The sequence below is a fragment of the Salarias fasciatus genome, chromosome 18 (assembly GCF_902148845.1).
Source record: "Salarias fasciatus chromosome 18, fSalaFa1.1, whole genome shotgun sequence".
NCBI classification, from domain to species: Eukaryota; Metazoa; Chordata; class Actinopteri; order Blenniiformes; family Blenniidae; genus Salarias; species Salarias fasciatus.
This window is the reverse complement of record NC_043762.1, coordinates 25,408,308-25,422,334: the sequence shown is the minus strand read 5'-3', so window position 1 is coordinate 25,422,334 and position 14,027 is coordinate 25,408,308. Positions and strand designations below refer to the sequence as shown.

General features: G+C 43.5%; 1 protein-coding gene across 1 annotated transcript in view; it reads left to right on the top strand.

Moving 5' to 3' along the window:
- The window catches only part of LOC115406124 (cadherin-18-like), a 103,152-nt gene that overhangs the window by 63,721 nt on the left and 25,404 nt on the right, over window positions 1–14,027 (top strand). Inside the window, exons 6-9 of the mRNA XM_030116031.1 lie at window positions 2,407–2,574; window positions 8,544–8,731; window positions 10,663–10,916; window positions 11,984–12,120. Of these exons, the coding sequence (XP_029971891.1) occupies window positions 2,407–2,574; window positions 8,544–8,731; window positions 10,663–10,916; window positions 11,984–12,120 (747 nt within the window). The remainder of the gene's footprint in view (window positions 1–2,406; window positions 2,575–8,543; window positions 8,732–10,662; window positions 10,917–11,983; window positions 12,121–14,027) is intronic.

Genomic DNA, 14,027 nt, shown 5'->3' with positions numbered 1-14,027 from the left:
AGCCTACCATCAATGCTACACCACGCAACAGACTGGGAGATGCGTGTAGACCTCAAGAAGAAGTTGGTTTTTCCCCAGGAGGTAGTGGCAACCACCCTCCGACCGGATATGATCATTCTGTCCAGGAGTTCAAAGTCAATCATTCTTGCTGAACTCACTGTCCGTGAGGAAGACAAGCTAGCCATATCTCACCAGGCAAAGAGGGCTAAGTACCAGGATATAGTAGAAGAGGCAACCTTTGCTGGTTGGCATGCCACCCTCTATCCAGTCGAGGTTGGCGCTAGGGGTTTCCCCGCTACATCTGTTTCCTGCTGAAGATTGGGATTAATGTGTGAAAGCGGACCAGTTAATTTTGGTCCGGCACAAAGAACCGTACCGAGACCTCCTTGAGAAGGCGGCCTCAGTGCGGCCTCAGTGCGGTCTCGGTGCGGTTCGCTGCTGGTATGAACGATGACCAGCCTCGGTCCTGCCCACTCTGTTGTGGAGAAGGCTTTTTGGTCGGCGGAGGCTTCCGTAGCAACACATGCTGGCCGATCAGGGTTCACTTCCGTCACCCAAAACACACTATTGTGTGAACAGCGAAACTAAGGGGCTGGAGGGTCATAGTGGATAGTTCATCTGCAAAAACAAGTGGTGTGAATGCGAACCGAACTAGTTGACAGCTGCGACACTTATGTCCGAACCGAACCACTCCACCGGACTAGTAGATGTGAAAGCACCCTAAGTTGCTCCTGCAGTCTCTGCTTGTAGCAAAGCATCTTCGTGTTCACTTCATCTTAACATTTGCACTAAATTCCCCCCATGAAATCTTTTTGTAAAAAAATGGCAAATGCTGCAGGATTCAGGTGTCATGATAGGTAGAAGTTCAGATTTTTTAAGGAAATTAGGATGTTCATGATTCTGTGGAAGTGCATTGAATGAGGATGTTCTTGACACAAAGTCATCTTTTTTTTTTCCATACAACTTATATGTGTACATGGAGAACATACTGCTCATGCAAAGGCCTGAACGACAGCACAGTGCAACTCACATTCAGCTGATATCTCTAATTTATTTATTTATACTGGTCTGACTACTTTAAACATTCAAATTCTTGTTTTAATCTTGACTATTTCGACAGTTGTGCACTCATTCTTACATGTCTGCGAGTTTCTCGTTGTCTCTGTTTACCTAATTATATTCCAGCTTTGGTTTCTACTGTGCACAACTGGAACGCGACCTCATGTACTCAATCAGTGAATGTATCCGATTGGGATTGAATAATTTAGAGCTGATATGTGAAGGCGCTGCGATGTGAACAGGGTGAGGACGAACACACGGGAATGTTTGAATATCTCTATCTGCTTCCAATCACCAGAGCATCCGGGAGCTGACGACGTCCTCCAGACAGAAGAATATGTTTCTCCAAACAGACAGCTCACGCAGCCATGAATAATGCATGAAAAGCAAATGGAATGTCAGAAATGTATTGATATCGAATTAATTTGATTTTGGGTTTTGCAAGAGTGTAAAAATCTTATTATGCTGCCGAAACAGGCAATCTTGGTTATTCTAGACGGGCGTGCTGGAAATGAAGTCGAGGCTCTGGTGTGAGTGTGTGTGTGAGCGTCATCCTGCATGTGTGTGAAAGTGTTTTAGATGGAGAATGGTGACTATAAACATGAGCTTTCTATTCCCTGTGGCCGAATTGTATTATCATTTTTTATATTGCAGCCAGTCGCTGCTGCCTCCTCAGATGTGATACATACATGCTGTCACGCCGCATGCTTCCGTCGGAGTGCTGACTAAGAAACGCGACCTCTTCATTTTTCCTCTTCAATTACCCTGAGCGCGGCGGCGGCAGCAGTCGATGGGGGATTATTTCCTCGGGATAATGCTCCATTGTCTTTTGGATCACTGCTTTTGTCACCAGTTATTCTTTTTTAAAATGTGCAGTATGTCTTAATATTTCATTCTGTTTTTAGGAGAGCCATAACACTGAAAGAGCCAGGAGGCGCAGGCGTGTGTTGTTCCTGCTTCTGTGTCTTCCTGCATATAACAAAGCAGTGACAAACAATTCTTGGTGGTGGTCCGCCACCCTGGGGATTCGCTCGGTTTGCTGTGCCACTTTGGACTGGAGAAACGATCTGGTTCTCAGTGGAGGGCTCCCATAGTTTGGATTTATTTTTCAGTATTCTCACTTAGTATGACAAATTATGCTGTCAATCTTGCATTTTCAACAATGCCGTATTTATATGTTCCTTTTCTTTCCAAATTTCCTCTATTCAAAGGCATTCTGATTCCACAGATTATTATGGATGCACCTTTCTCATCTTGCATGCACATATTAATAAACCAGACGCTCCCATCCGGCTCTGTAAGGTAACACTGAGATGCTAAGAATGTGTGTTCCCGTCTCCACCGCAGGCACCATACGCACTGCCATGTCCAGCATGGACCGAGAGAGCAGAGACCGCTACGCTGTGGTCGTCCAGGCCAAAGACATGGCGGGCTCCGTTGGAGGACTGTCAGGATCAACTACGATCAACATCACCCTGAGTGACGTCAATGACAACCCTCCAAAGTTTCAGCAGAGTGAGTGATCCCTCCGGGGTGTTGCACATGTTTCTGACAGCAGCGGGTCAACAGGTCGACACGTGTTGCCTCACCTTTATTCTGTTTTTCCTCCATTTTTATGTCGGCTTGTTTTCACGTGTCCCTCAGAGTCATAGATTCATGCTGCTGGATGATATGCCTTCAGTCATGGATGAAATTCGATCAATTGTTCCCATCGTGAGCCTGCTGGTCATATTAGAACCAAACTATTTTCTAGAATCAAGAATGGGATGGGGAAGCCATTGTTCAGTGAAGATCTCCAACAGTTTCATGTTGTCATGTTGGAACATGGAAGGCAAGGGGGAGTTCTCAGACCACCCGGGCTGTGGTTGGTCCGTTCTACTGCATACTAAGAGGCTCCGCATGTGATCCAGATGATGGTGTAGGAAAAGTGCACGTCATTAGAGAAGCTGTTGAACAGCACACAGTGTCCAGGTGCAGCTTAAAGAATTCTGGTCGCAGTGCCATCCACTGTGCTTATAGCTCGCCGCTGCAGTCTGCTGACTTGCACCTGGAGCTGAAATATGCAGCGTCACTTCCAATCTGTGTGCCAAATTGCTCATTATGACTGAAAAATAAACACTGCTCAACACATTTCATGCGGTTTCATCACCGATCCTTCTACGCCTTCGAGCCTTATGGCAGTGAGCTTCTTCGCAGCACATACTGTCTCAACACACAACTTCCAGGGACGAAGGGACTGTATGGAGGCTGCGCAAAGCCCTGTGATTACTGTGGATGCAATACTTTATTTCAGCCTGTAGGCTTCACTACAATGTTTGAAGAAATCAAGGAATGTGAGGAAATGAGCAGGTTATGGTCACTTGCTCTACAAAACGTTCAACTAACAAACATGTTTAGAGGACATTCCTCTGAAGCCAGTAGCTTTAGCTCAGGTACCACTTGGTGATAGGCTAACCGCAGCTTGAGGATCAATATTCCAAAACTCTCCCAGCGTCAGAGCATTGCAGTGAGTGGATTATTATGTGGCTTTGTGGGGAGCTGGCTGATGACACATTGATTACATTAAAGCATGTTGGAGCTGAGAGGCATCAGAAATTTGCAGGACATTTCCACAGCAGTCAATACTGCCGAGGAGCCGCATCATTTCTTTTCCTCTCCTTACATCCCATCTCGGAGTTAGAATCCATTCACAGTACTTGTGATTACCCAGACTTTGTGCGACTGCTGATAAACAGTCTTTACACCCACACACACTGATTAATCACCTCTACACACAAACTCCACAAACAGACACAAGATGTTTTACAATTACCGCTTCAGGCTGATACAGCTGCGGCGCTATGCTGGAGAGTAGTGAACCTGATCAGAACATCGTGAACACACACAGCAACACAATAATTAAACACACAAAGTCTGTCTGATACATGCGGGAAAGCTTTTCTAGATCAGCAAAGAACACGGATGTCATTAAAAACTTGCTTTGCATATCAAGTGAAGGGCCAAACAGTAATGACGCGTAAGAACATCTCCAAAACCGCTTGTGGGGCGTTACAGCATCTAGTGGTCAGTCTCTCTCAAGAGTGGTCCAAAAGGCATTTTACCACTTCAGTAATCAAACCACTCTTCAGCTACATCCACAACTTCACAACGATGATAGTTCACACACTCTCCTACGATGACAGTTCCTGCAAAGTGCGACATTCAGGGCTCAGTGTCTCACATGGTCAGTGTGAGACGAGAGAATCAACCAGTAACCGATGGATGGAAGCACAACTGAGCCCTATACTGTAGACGGCCGTTTAAATACAATTATTCACATGATATTGTGCGACTGATCTCAATCAGTCTCATTCCCATCAAACCGACAACTATATTTGTTTTTTCTAAAAGCTCCAGTGAATAACGGTATAAGTTCGGAACGGATAGTTTAAGGTCTGATTTAATAAAAGTGAGCGTGTCAGCAGTATTCAGATGTTCAGTAAGTTTGTGCCGCAGGTGAGGAGTAATATCTTAAAGCTGCTTCACTTTCTCTGCATCTGACTCTGGGGACACTGAGTAAACTTCTTCCTGAGGACCTGAGGAATCTGGATCTTTCCCAGTGAACACGTACATCTAGCAAAAACAACAATTTAGCAAAAAAAAAACAAAAAAAAAAAAACCAAGGGTTTTTTTTGCCACTGCCAGTGCATCAATGTTAGATGAAGTCTGTGAAGGCAAGACAAGTTACCACAGAGTCCACAATCAGAAAAATACCTTTTGAGTTTGAATACAGAATGTCTTTTATATATTTCAGAAAAAGGTCTAAAAAAATGAGGTTGCCTTGATCTTTTCAATGAAAAATTGTCAAAAAATAAACAAATAATGTGAGTTAATTTGTAAAACCAGTCGATAGACAGTTTCTGATAATCCGGCGTGGATCCGCTGAGTTGCTCCACCAGTGAAGGTTCACAGTGTGTGTGTGTGTGTGTGCTGGGAGCTGTGGGAATGGAAGGATGTGTTTGTGGGGAAGATGTCTTGTTGAGAGAAGCTCAACACTCCTTTAAAGAAGCCGGTCGGCGCTGGGTCGAGTGCACATGCAGAAGACTGAAGTGTTGTTAATACTTCTCTGAGCATCTCAGCGTCGAGCGGGTGAAAACTGTCAGTGCATGTTTCATGCTGTGTAAGTCGGGTTCCTTTCCAGCTGTTGAGTGCATCAAACACACACACACACACACACACACACACACACACTTCAGGTCAGCTGTCCTTATCCAGGAATACCTCACAGTAAGTTGGCACTCAGTTCTAATGTTCATGAGATGATCCATTGTCTGAAAATGATTTTGGAGGTAGCCTCTATGTCCGTTTGGACAAAGAATGTTGCTAAGGACTCTGAGTCGTTTTGAGAGAATTTTCATTTGATCAGACGACGTTTTTTCACTCCTCAAACTGATCCAATATGCGATGTGTCCCAGAGCGGGACGAAGCCAGGGGTCTCCAACCGTTTATCACGTTTATCTCCAAATCAAATGCAAATGGAGCCACAAAACTATGGAGGACCAAAAGTACCAAAATTAAATACATAAGTATGTCATTTAATTATTATTTAAATGTATAGTTCATTAATGCAGATTGGAATTAAATATATACACGTGTAACTAAATGTTAATTCATTAAATTACTAATTCACTCAATGTTAAAAACAAATAACATATATAATTATTTCACTAGTATGCAATGATTTGAATGATTGATTGTTTTGTGGTCAGGTGTTGAGTCTAACAACTTAAAAAGTTTGATACAAAAACTCTGTCTTATGTTGCATTTACGAAGTTTCAGTTACAACGTAGTATAGCAAGCATTTCATTATAGTACCAAATGTTTTCTTTTTTTTTGTTCACCTGAATTTGCCTTTATATTCAGCATTTTTTCAAGAATTTAAATATTTGAATTTTTTAACCATTTTGGTTCTGATTCTGATTAAGCGGAGTAGCGTGTTTTTCCACATTTTGAACATTTTTACTTTTATTCTCGTTATTTTCACTTTGTAAACTATGTTAACGTTTTTTTCACACTGATGGTAGTTTTAGCTTTTTTATTCCCATTTCAGTTATTCCTCACAGCCTTTTTCAGTTCCTAATTAAAGGACCTTTTGACATGATGCTGGTTTGTAAATGGTTTGTAAATAATACAAAAATAAAATCAGATGCTTATTTCTGTATGTTTTTGTGAAATCTTCAGGGAGCCTCCACAGAGGAGGTAAAAATTATTGTTTTGTTGATATAATTTGCAAAAGTGTTTTTGGTTATTAATTTTCTTCGTTTTGTGATCCGGCTTGAATCACGTTACATAATGTGGAGGGACTCCTGCCTCTTTTTTAAAGAGCAGCGATGGAAACTCGCCCCCTGGGGGTTTGTTGTGACAGCAGAGCCTGGAGTTTGTTTACCTCGGTGCTCGGCGCTCAGCGGGTGGTCGCCTGGCTGGACCCGCCGTCCCCCGCCGTCAGAGCCCGGGGTCTCTGTGGAGCACGTCGCTGCACGAGCGGCTCCGCAGCGGAAACATCCTGTTAATCCACTCAAACGTGTGAGCATCTGTATCCCTGATGCAGGCCTCTGTTCGTTCTCTTCTCCTATAGCTGTTGCGTTGTGGATGTTTTTCCCACTCACCCTGACAGCATGGCGTTGGCGATATCTCAGTGTTTTTAAACTTTCTTTAGTTTGTTTAAATTTGTTTTAAATAAAAATCTAGTTTTTTCTTTGAAATGTTTACAGTTTGCTTGATGCTTTGGTGGTCCGCATTGGAGCCTCATGTGGGCCGGCTTTGTTCCATGGGCCTTATGTTTGACACTCCTGCTATTAGATAACCATCATGACATGTTTTTCATCCTTTTCTAATTTCAGCATGAAGCAATGATTTAAATATGGCCACTAATTCAATGTTCTGACCTGAAATAAATCACTCTGTGCTGTCTGAGTGGGAACTTTTTCTCCTCGCTTTTCTGACCGTTGCTTGGCAGGAGAACAAATGTGAAACGACAAACTGTGTTTTATTGCCGCTGTTGACAACAGCGGGTTTTGTAACCTGAGTCTTGGTGCATAAAAGCCTCTTTCAAACTGCGCAGAGAGAATAGGCGACATGGGGAAGACGGAGGATTTTAACCGACAGTTTAGTACAAATATACAATACTGAGCGACATCCTGGCACAAAAGACAAACTGAGAGCAACATTTTTAGATTCAAATTACAAAAATCTACATTTTATATTTATATGAGCTTATGAAGTACTGCTTAACCACATTTGATGGGTTTATTTTTTTTTTCTAAGGCTCAAAAGTAAAATGTAGATTTATACTTTTTTTTGAGGAACACCATTTCCTCTTCTTTTCTTCACAAAAGTTGCTAAAAGGTTCAAATTATTGGGAGTAATTCCTCATAATTATGAGCAGAATTGTTGCTGGCTGAATGATTTGGTGCAGGAAAAGTTGAACTATAAAGCAAGGAACTCTTTAGTCTGGTGTCTGTTTTCCTTTCTTTCAAATTGAATCTCTTCAAGAGAAGCTGTGTCTTCAGAAGGTCACACGGTGCTCAGATTGACTCCACAGTATGACTCGTCAAACAGCCCTCACAGCTCAAAAAGCGATGTTTATTCCAAAAATCCTGGTGAACAGTCAAGGGTCAAAATAGAAAAATACTCAAATGGATGCACAGAGACAGCAAAAGTCTCAAGACAAGTAGGGATCAAAGCTCGAGGGCAACTGAAGTGCAAAACTTATGTATGCTTGAAGAGGATGACAAGGCGATCCGGCAACAACAAACACACAGTATGTCACTTAAGTGGCGAGTTAATGAGACACAGGCGGGTATGGTTAGGAAGGAGAGGCGTAATCAGCACACAGGAGGACAGGGCAGGGCGAGAGGACTCCTGAAACCACGGGAGAAGAGAGCAAACAGGGCAGAAAAACAGGAACAGAGAATAAATTGTATCCATTCTTTAATAGAGTCCCGACACCTCCAGTGGAGACACGTTTCCACAGGCAGTCTGATCCCACATGCCGCGCTTTCCAGCTTTCAAAATACAAATGAAAGAACGCTTTAGTTCCAGAATATTATGGAACATTGATTAAATAAAGCACAGAGCTTACCTTCAAGTTAATTCAACTGCTGGCAATGTGTTTGGGTTGTGTCGGTGTTAATGAAATGACGACCAGGCGGACAGGAAGGCTTTATTCAGCACCTGGATCGATGTCGACATTGAAAAAATGTTCCAAGGATGGCACATCTATTCATACATTTGGCTTAGTTACTCGAGTTTCCCAACCATTATGGTGCAGTGGGATGAGGACCAGGATAAGCGCTGTTAAAACCCCACAGAAGTCGAGTAGTTGACTTCAAATTCAGTCTTGTGTAGCTGTAGTGCTGACCACCGTGCAGAAGCATCAGGTGGAACTCGCACCAGTACTGACACAGAGGTAAAAAGTGTCTCTCCCTCTTGTCTCTGTGTTGCAGAGAGCTACCAGCTGTATGTGCCAGAGCTGGCTCCGGTAGGGAAGGTAGTGGGTCGGATCCGAGCCAGCGATGAGGACGAAGGCCAGAACGCCGAGATGACCTACAGCATCACCAACGCAGACGCGGCGGCCATCTTCACCATCACCACGGACAAAGACCGCAGGGAGGGCATCATCTCCCTCAAGCAGGTATGACTCAAAGATCGCAGCGCTGACGGTTACGCAAAAGCCTTTTGTTTTTAAGTGGGAGCTTGTGAGATTTCAAGTGCGGCTGTGATGAAGGCGCTCATCCAGGGCCACGCTTTCTTCATGGACACAACAGAACAGAACAGAACAGAACAGGGGAAGAAAGTACAGCTCAGTTTAGCAGAATATCCAAATAAACACACAAGGAAATCTTACACTTCATGTGCTTATCTGCTCAGGTTGAAATTCACTATTTCTATGTAGGATGCATGAAGGGAGTGCATAGTTTGTGAGGGGGGATCTCTGATGAGAGGACGGAATATTTGTGGATCATTTAGGAAGCCAAATAGCAATATGGGAAAATTACACTGTTCTACATGCATTTTTTTTTTAAATAGTTAGCTTTAACTATTCATTCCCCAGCTTTATTTCTCTTTTTCTTTTCTTTTAAATCACCTTTCAGTTGATTAAAATCAGGTTTTATTTCCGGGATTTCAGTATAATTGTATGAACTGAATTGTCTGTTGTGTGATTGGTGCGACACAATGAACTGGCCTTGCCAATGAATTTAGCAGACAAAAACACTCCTCATGGTCACCGTAAACGTTGTCAGCAGTAAAGGTAAAATCGCCTTTAAAAAAACAGCCACTCACATTTGAGTTTTAGAATGAAAACACATATTAGAATTAATACTACTACAAAAAAAATAATAATAATTCAGACTGCTGTGAGATTGAAAAACAAGTTTGTTCTCAGCAATACTGCTATCAGAGAAGACATAAACTGAACTCTACCTCTTTGGCTGAAGCAGCAGTTATTAGTGATGTATTCAGTTTAATACAAACTTGACATAACTTTAAGACCCCACCTTTTGTAGACGGGTTCTAAAACTCATATTCCGTGAAAACATAATTCTTAAAACATCATGGGGACAATTTATAATGGTGAAATAAAATGGATGAAGAGTTACCACTTACTTCAAAGCATCTAACTCACACAATAAGAGTTCTGCTGTTTGAAGCGTATGGATCCCGATGGCAGACGATTCAGATGTTTCATGTGAAAAAACATGCAGAGGGAGGGGGAGGGGCGATGCCGGGGGTCATCGTTCTACACGAGAACCTCTGGTGTACATACTTCAATGCTTTAAAAATAAAAGCTTTCAAAATGGGATTCATTACTATACATGCCGCCAGTTTTAGACCTGGGAGACACAACGTCAACCAAAGCTGCTCTGTACTTCTGACCAACATTAGAGGATAAAACACTCAGTTCTCTATTGATAGCTGTTTGTTCAGTAAAAGCATCAAACTCTCGTTTTGCAAATAAAAACCTTGGAGCTGCCCGTACACACCTGGTTTATCAAGTTCCAGGTGACAGCTTCTGGAGTCTTCGGACTCTTTTCAGAAATGCCGCAGTGAAGTGTACCGAAAATGAAATGGGATCGGTTCCAGCATGCTTGACCGGCACCAGGACGTTCAGTCAAGGCGAAATCCTTTGAGACAGTCCGGAGTCTGATTTGCTTCTGCAGCCTTTTGAACTGTGACAACAGAAAAGGCTGTGCTCGGCGGGTGTGTGCAGTAGCCTACAGTTTTGTTTTTTTTTAGAAACACGAGCTCAAAGTGATGGAGAGAGCCTTTGTAGCTCTTCTCCGGGCGCTCAAACTTGAAAACAAAGAAAAATCCCTGCTGAAGGGGAGTCTGTAATTGTTCCTTTTAAAATTTCCACCCACAGTTTGTATTTTTATGTTGTCAGCATGATGTAATAACGTGTGCACAGGGGCCTTTTTTGCATGAAAAAAATATCAAAGGGTGTGCTTATCATTCTTTACTGGGGGATGCTTTTAATCTAAAAGTGCCATGATTATAAGCGATGAGGGTTTTCTTTGAAATGTGCCCTCGGAGGGATGAATCCGCTTTCTTTTCCCTCCCCAGCCCCTCAACTACGAGAAGAAGAAAGTTCACACACTCGGCATCGAAGCCTCCAACACGCACCCGGACCACCGCTTCTCCCACCTGGGGCCGTTCAGGGACTCCACGTCGCTGCGGGTCATCGTGGGGGACGTGGACGAGCCTCCCGTCTTCTCCATGGACTACTACATCATGGACGTGTACGAGAACTCGCCCGCCGGCACGCAGGTCGGGACCGTGACCGCCGTGGACCCCGACAGCACAAACAGCGCCATCAGGTGACGGCAGCAGAATACAGCGCCGGGGGTTTGGGGGTGCTTTCTTCACAGACGTTCATAAGGACTGACGACCGAGCTGGATCGTTGCTACGGCGACTGTCAAGTTTTGTAAACTGAAGCGGTAGCGTTGTGATCTCCTTCGCTTTTAACGGAAGTTTTTCAAACATGTTAAACATCAAAAATGAGCACGAAATAAATGTTAAAGCAGCTGAAATCCTTTGACATCCCGGAGCTGTGAAATATTTCCAGTTCGGTCTTCAGAAGAATCCAGTGGAAGCATGTCAAATGTATGTTGCAAAAACCTACTGGCCTGAAGAGAAGAACGAAAAAAAAAAAAAGAAAAAACATCAGAAACAGACTGGCGGGATAATGTGCTTCGGTTTCCAATTCAGACTCCAGCAGATTGCTTCTTCAGGTGCTGAACTCCCCCAGAGTTCAACATCAATCAATGAAAAAGAATCGTTCTGGCACTTTTCACACAAGACAAGAATTCACATCGCTTTAAACTGAATAATGAGAGGAATGCTTCGACAGAGAATCCACCGGAGCGTAGGGACACACACACACACACACACACACACACACACACACACACGCATACGCATACGCACACGCACACGCACACGCACACGCACACGCACACGCACACGCACACACGCACACACACACACACACACACACACACACACACACACACACACACACACACACACACTCATGCAGATAATTAAAGACATTTCAAATAGGAAAATTAATTAACAGATAAAATGTTCAACATGAGATAAATATATAATGTCATAGTAAATAAATCAAAAGGTAGAATTCATACATTTGAACTGAAACAGAAATATTCAAGCTGCTTTGTTCTTATTTGCATTAAAACAAGCTTTTACTTTTAAATCCTGGCTATCCTCTGAGTTTTGCTTCTTTTTTTTTCATTTCAATGTTTAAATGCTCTGTTCATGTTCTGTTCTATAATATTAATTCTGCTAGTATTTTACCCTCAAAAATGACTTTTTTAAAGTGAAACTGGACGTTCTCCGATTCGCCTGTAACCCTACACACAGGTACTTCATCGAAAACGAGGAGGAGCGGCCTTTGTATTTCACCGTTGACGTCAACAGCGGCGCCATCAGGACCACTCAGGCGCTGGACCGCGAGGAGTCGGCGTGGCACAACATCACCGTGATGGCTGCAGAGGTTGGTAAGTTCACAGCAGCGCAGCCTCCCGCTGACCTCTCCGACTGTCTGCGTTCTCGCCATCGTTAATGCTGATTACTCGCCGCTCGCGCGCGTGTGTGTGGTTTCAATACAAAATGAAACCGCAGCGCCGACTAGTGGCACGGCAGCCGATCAGCTCCTCTCTCAGAAGCCTTCCATCCTCCTTCGATACTGCTTGTTCAGCTCAACTCTGCAGGTTTCAGGACGGTGTGTGAAACCTGGACGGGTCACTGCACAATCACAGGGTCAGCTGGGAGAGGAAAACACAGCCGCACGCTCTCATTCACCCCTAATGCTATTTAAGAGACACCAGTTCACCGCGCACACGTCTTCGCTCCGCGAAAGGAAACCGGAGAAGAGGGATATTTTAGCTTTGAGGCAAGAGTGCTAACCAGTATATCACAATCCAATTCTACCCTTCATTCTAATATTGTCTTCTTCATGTTGTGAAGTTATTTCAGTAAACCTCAGAGCATGGAAAGATAATCAGCATCATTTTTTCAGTGTAAACCGTTAAATGTTCTGACTAACAACACACAGATGCTGAGATTTTCTTCACATTTTAGTGACTCGAACCTATCAGTGTTAACTCAGGTGTGACTGATATCAAAGACGCACCTTAATTCTCACCAAATGGAAACTGAGCTGTTCAGACTCTGGTGTTAAAGGCGGCAGTCACTTCACGTTTGTATTATTTCTTTCTATCATTTCAAGGAAAATGCTTCTTCACATGAAATTACAAACAACATTCCTCATGTACTAAATATATGTAATATCCTCATAAATTTTTGGCCTCTGATTTGATTTTTGATTTGAGCTAAACTTCAGTATTATTCTCTGCCAGTGCATTCTGGGTTCTCGCACTCACATTTCTCAGGTTTATGGTGCTTCTGCAAATAGTTTCCCGATGCTTCGGCTCCATTTGGGACATTCCAAGAGAAATGTGTGGACACCAGGGAAGTGAAAACCGGTTTTTGTCACCGGGCCCTCAGGCTGCCACGCTTTATGAATACATGATTCTGTAGAGGCTGCCACTGTGCGGCTTCACTGCATTTGAAGTTCCTGGTTTTGCTGACGCAACCGTTCTTTGTAGAGTTTGTGCCAGTGTGTGTTTTATCCTGGCTGTCCAACTTCCTCCGAAAACCCAACAACCTACTTAGATTTGGGTAAATAGTGACTCTCGCCATGTGTGCACGAAGATAGGTAGATGAATTGATTCTTTAAAAGATTCGGTCGGGAATTCTGAACCATTATAAACACATGTTAAAACTGAACCATGCAAATGAGAAGCCAGGCCGGGAGTGGAACAGAAAAGCCTCTGCTGATGTGTTAATTCACTTCCTGTCAGTCATTCCTGACATGGTGCTCGCTGCATCCAGTTTCCGCTCTGTCGCTGTAATGGACTGGGGGATACGTGGGTAATTGGATGTGAATTGCACACGTGTTATATTCGATTGAAAACTCCATTTTAGCAGGTACTGAGTGTGAGTTGTCACGAAGTTGCTTTCCATTGGATGCTGCGAAGCCTGTCAGTCAAGAACACCCACAACAAGACCCGTCTGGGATTCTCCGGGGTTCCGACTGATCCCGTCTGGAGGCGTCTGAGAGCCGAGGCGGAGAACTCACTGAATCCGGAGTGGATGCATCGTGTGCAGTGTGGAAGCAGACAGCATCCCCGCCTGCAGCCCACAGCAGCCTGTAGATCAGAAAGAAAGCAGCTGAAATCCAAGTTTAAGTTTCCAATAAGTCTCCACAATGTCTCAGTCTGATAGATATTGTGACTGAATGAACTATAATTACGTTGTGTTTCTGTGCACTGTACATTCAAAATGACAGAAATTCAACTGTAAACAAAAGTTTGTAGTTTATAGCAGCCGGGTTGGTCAGACT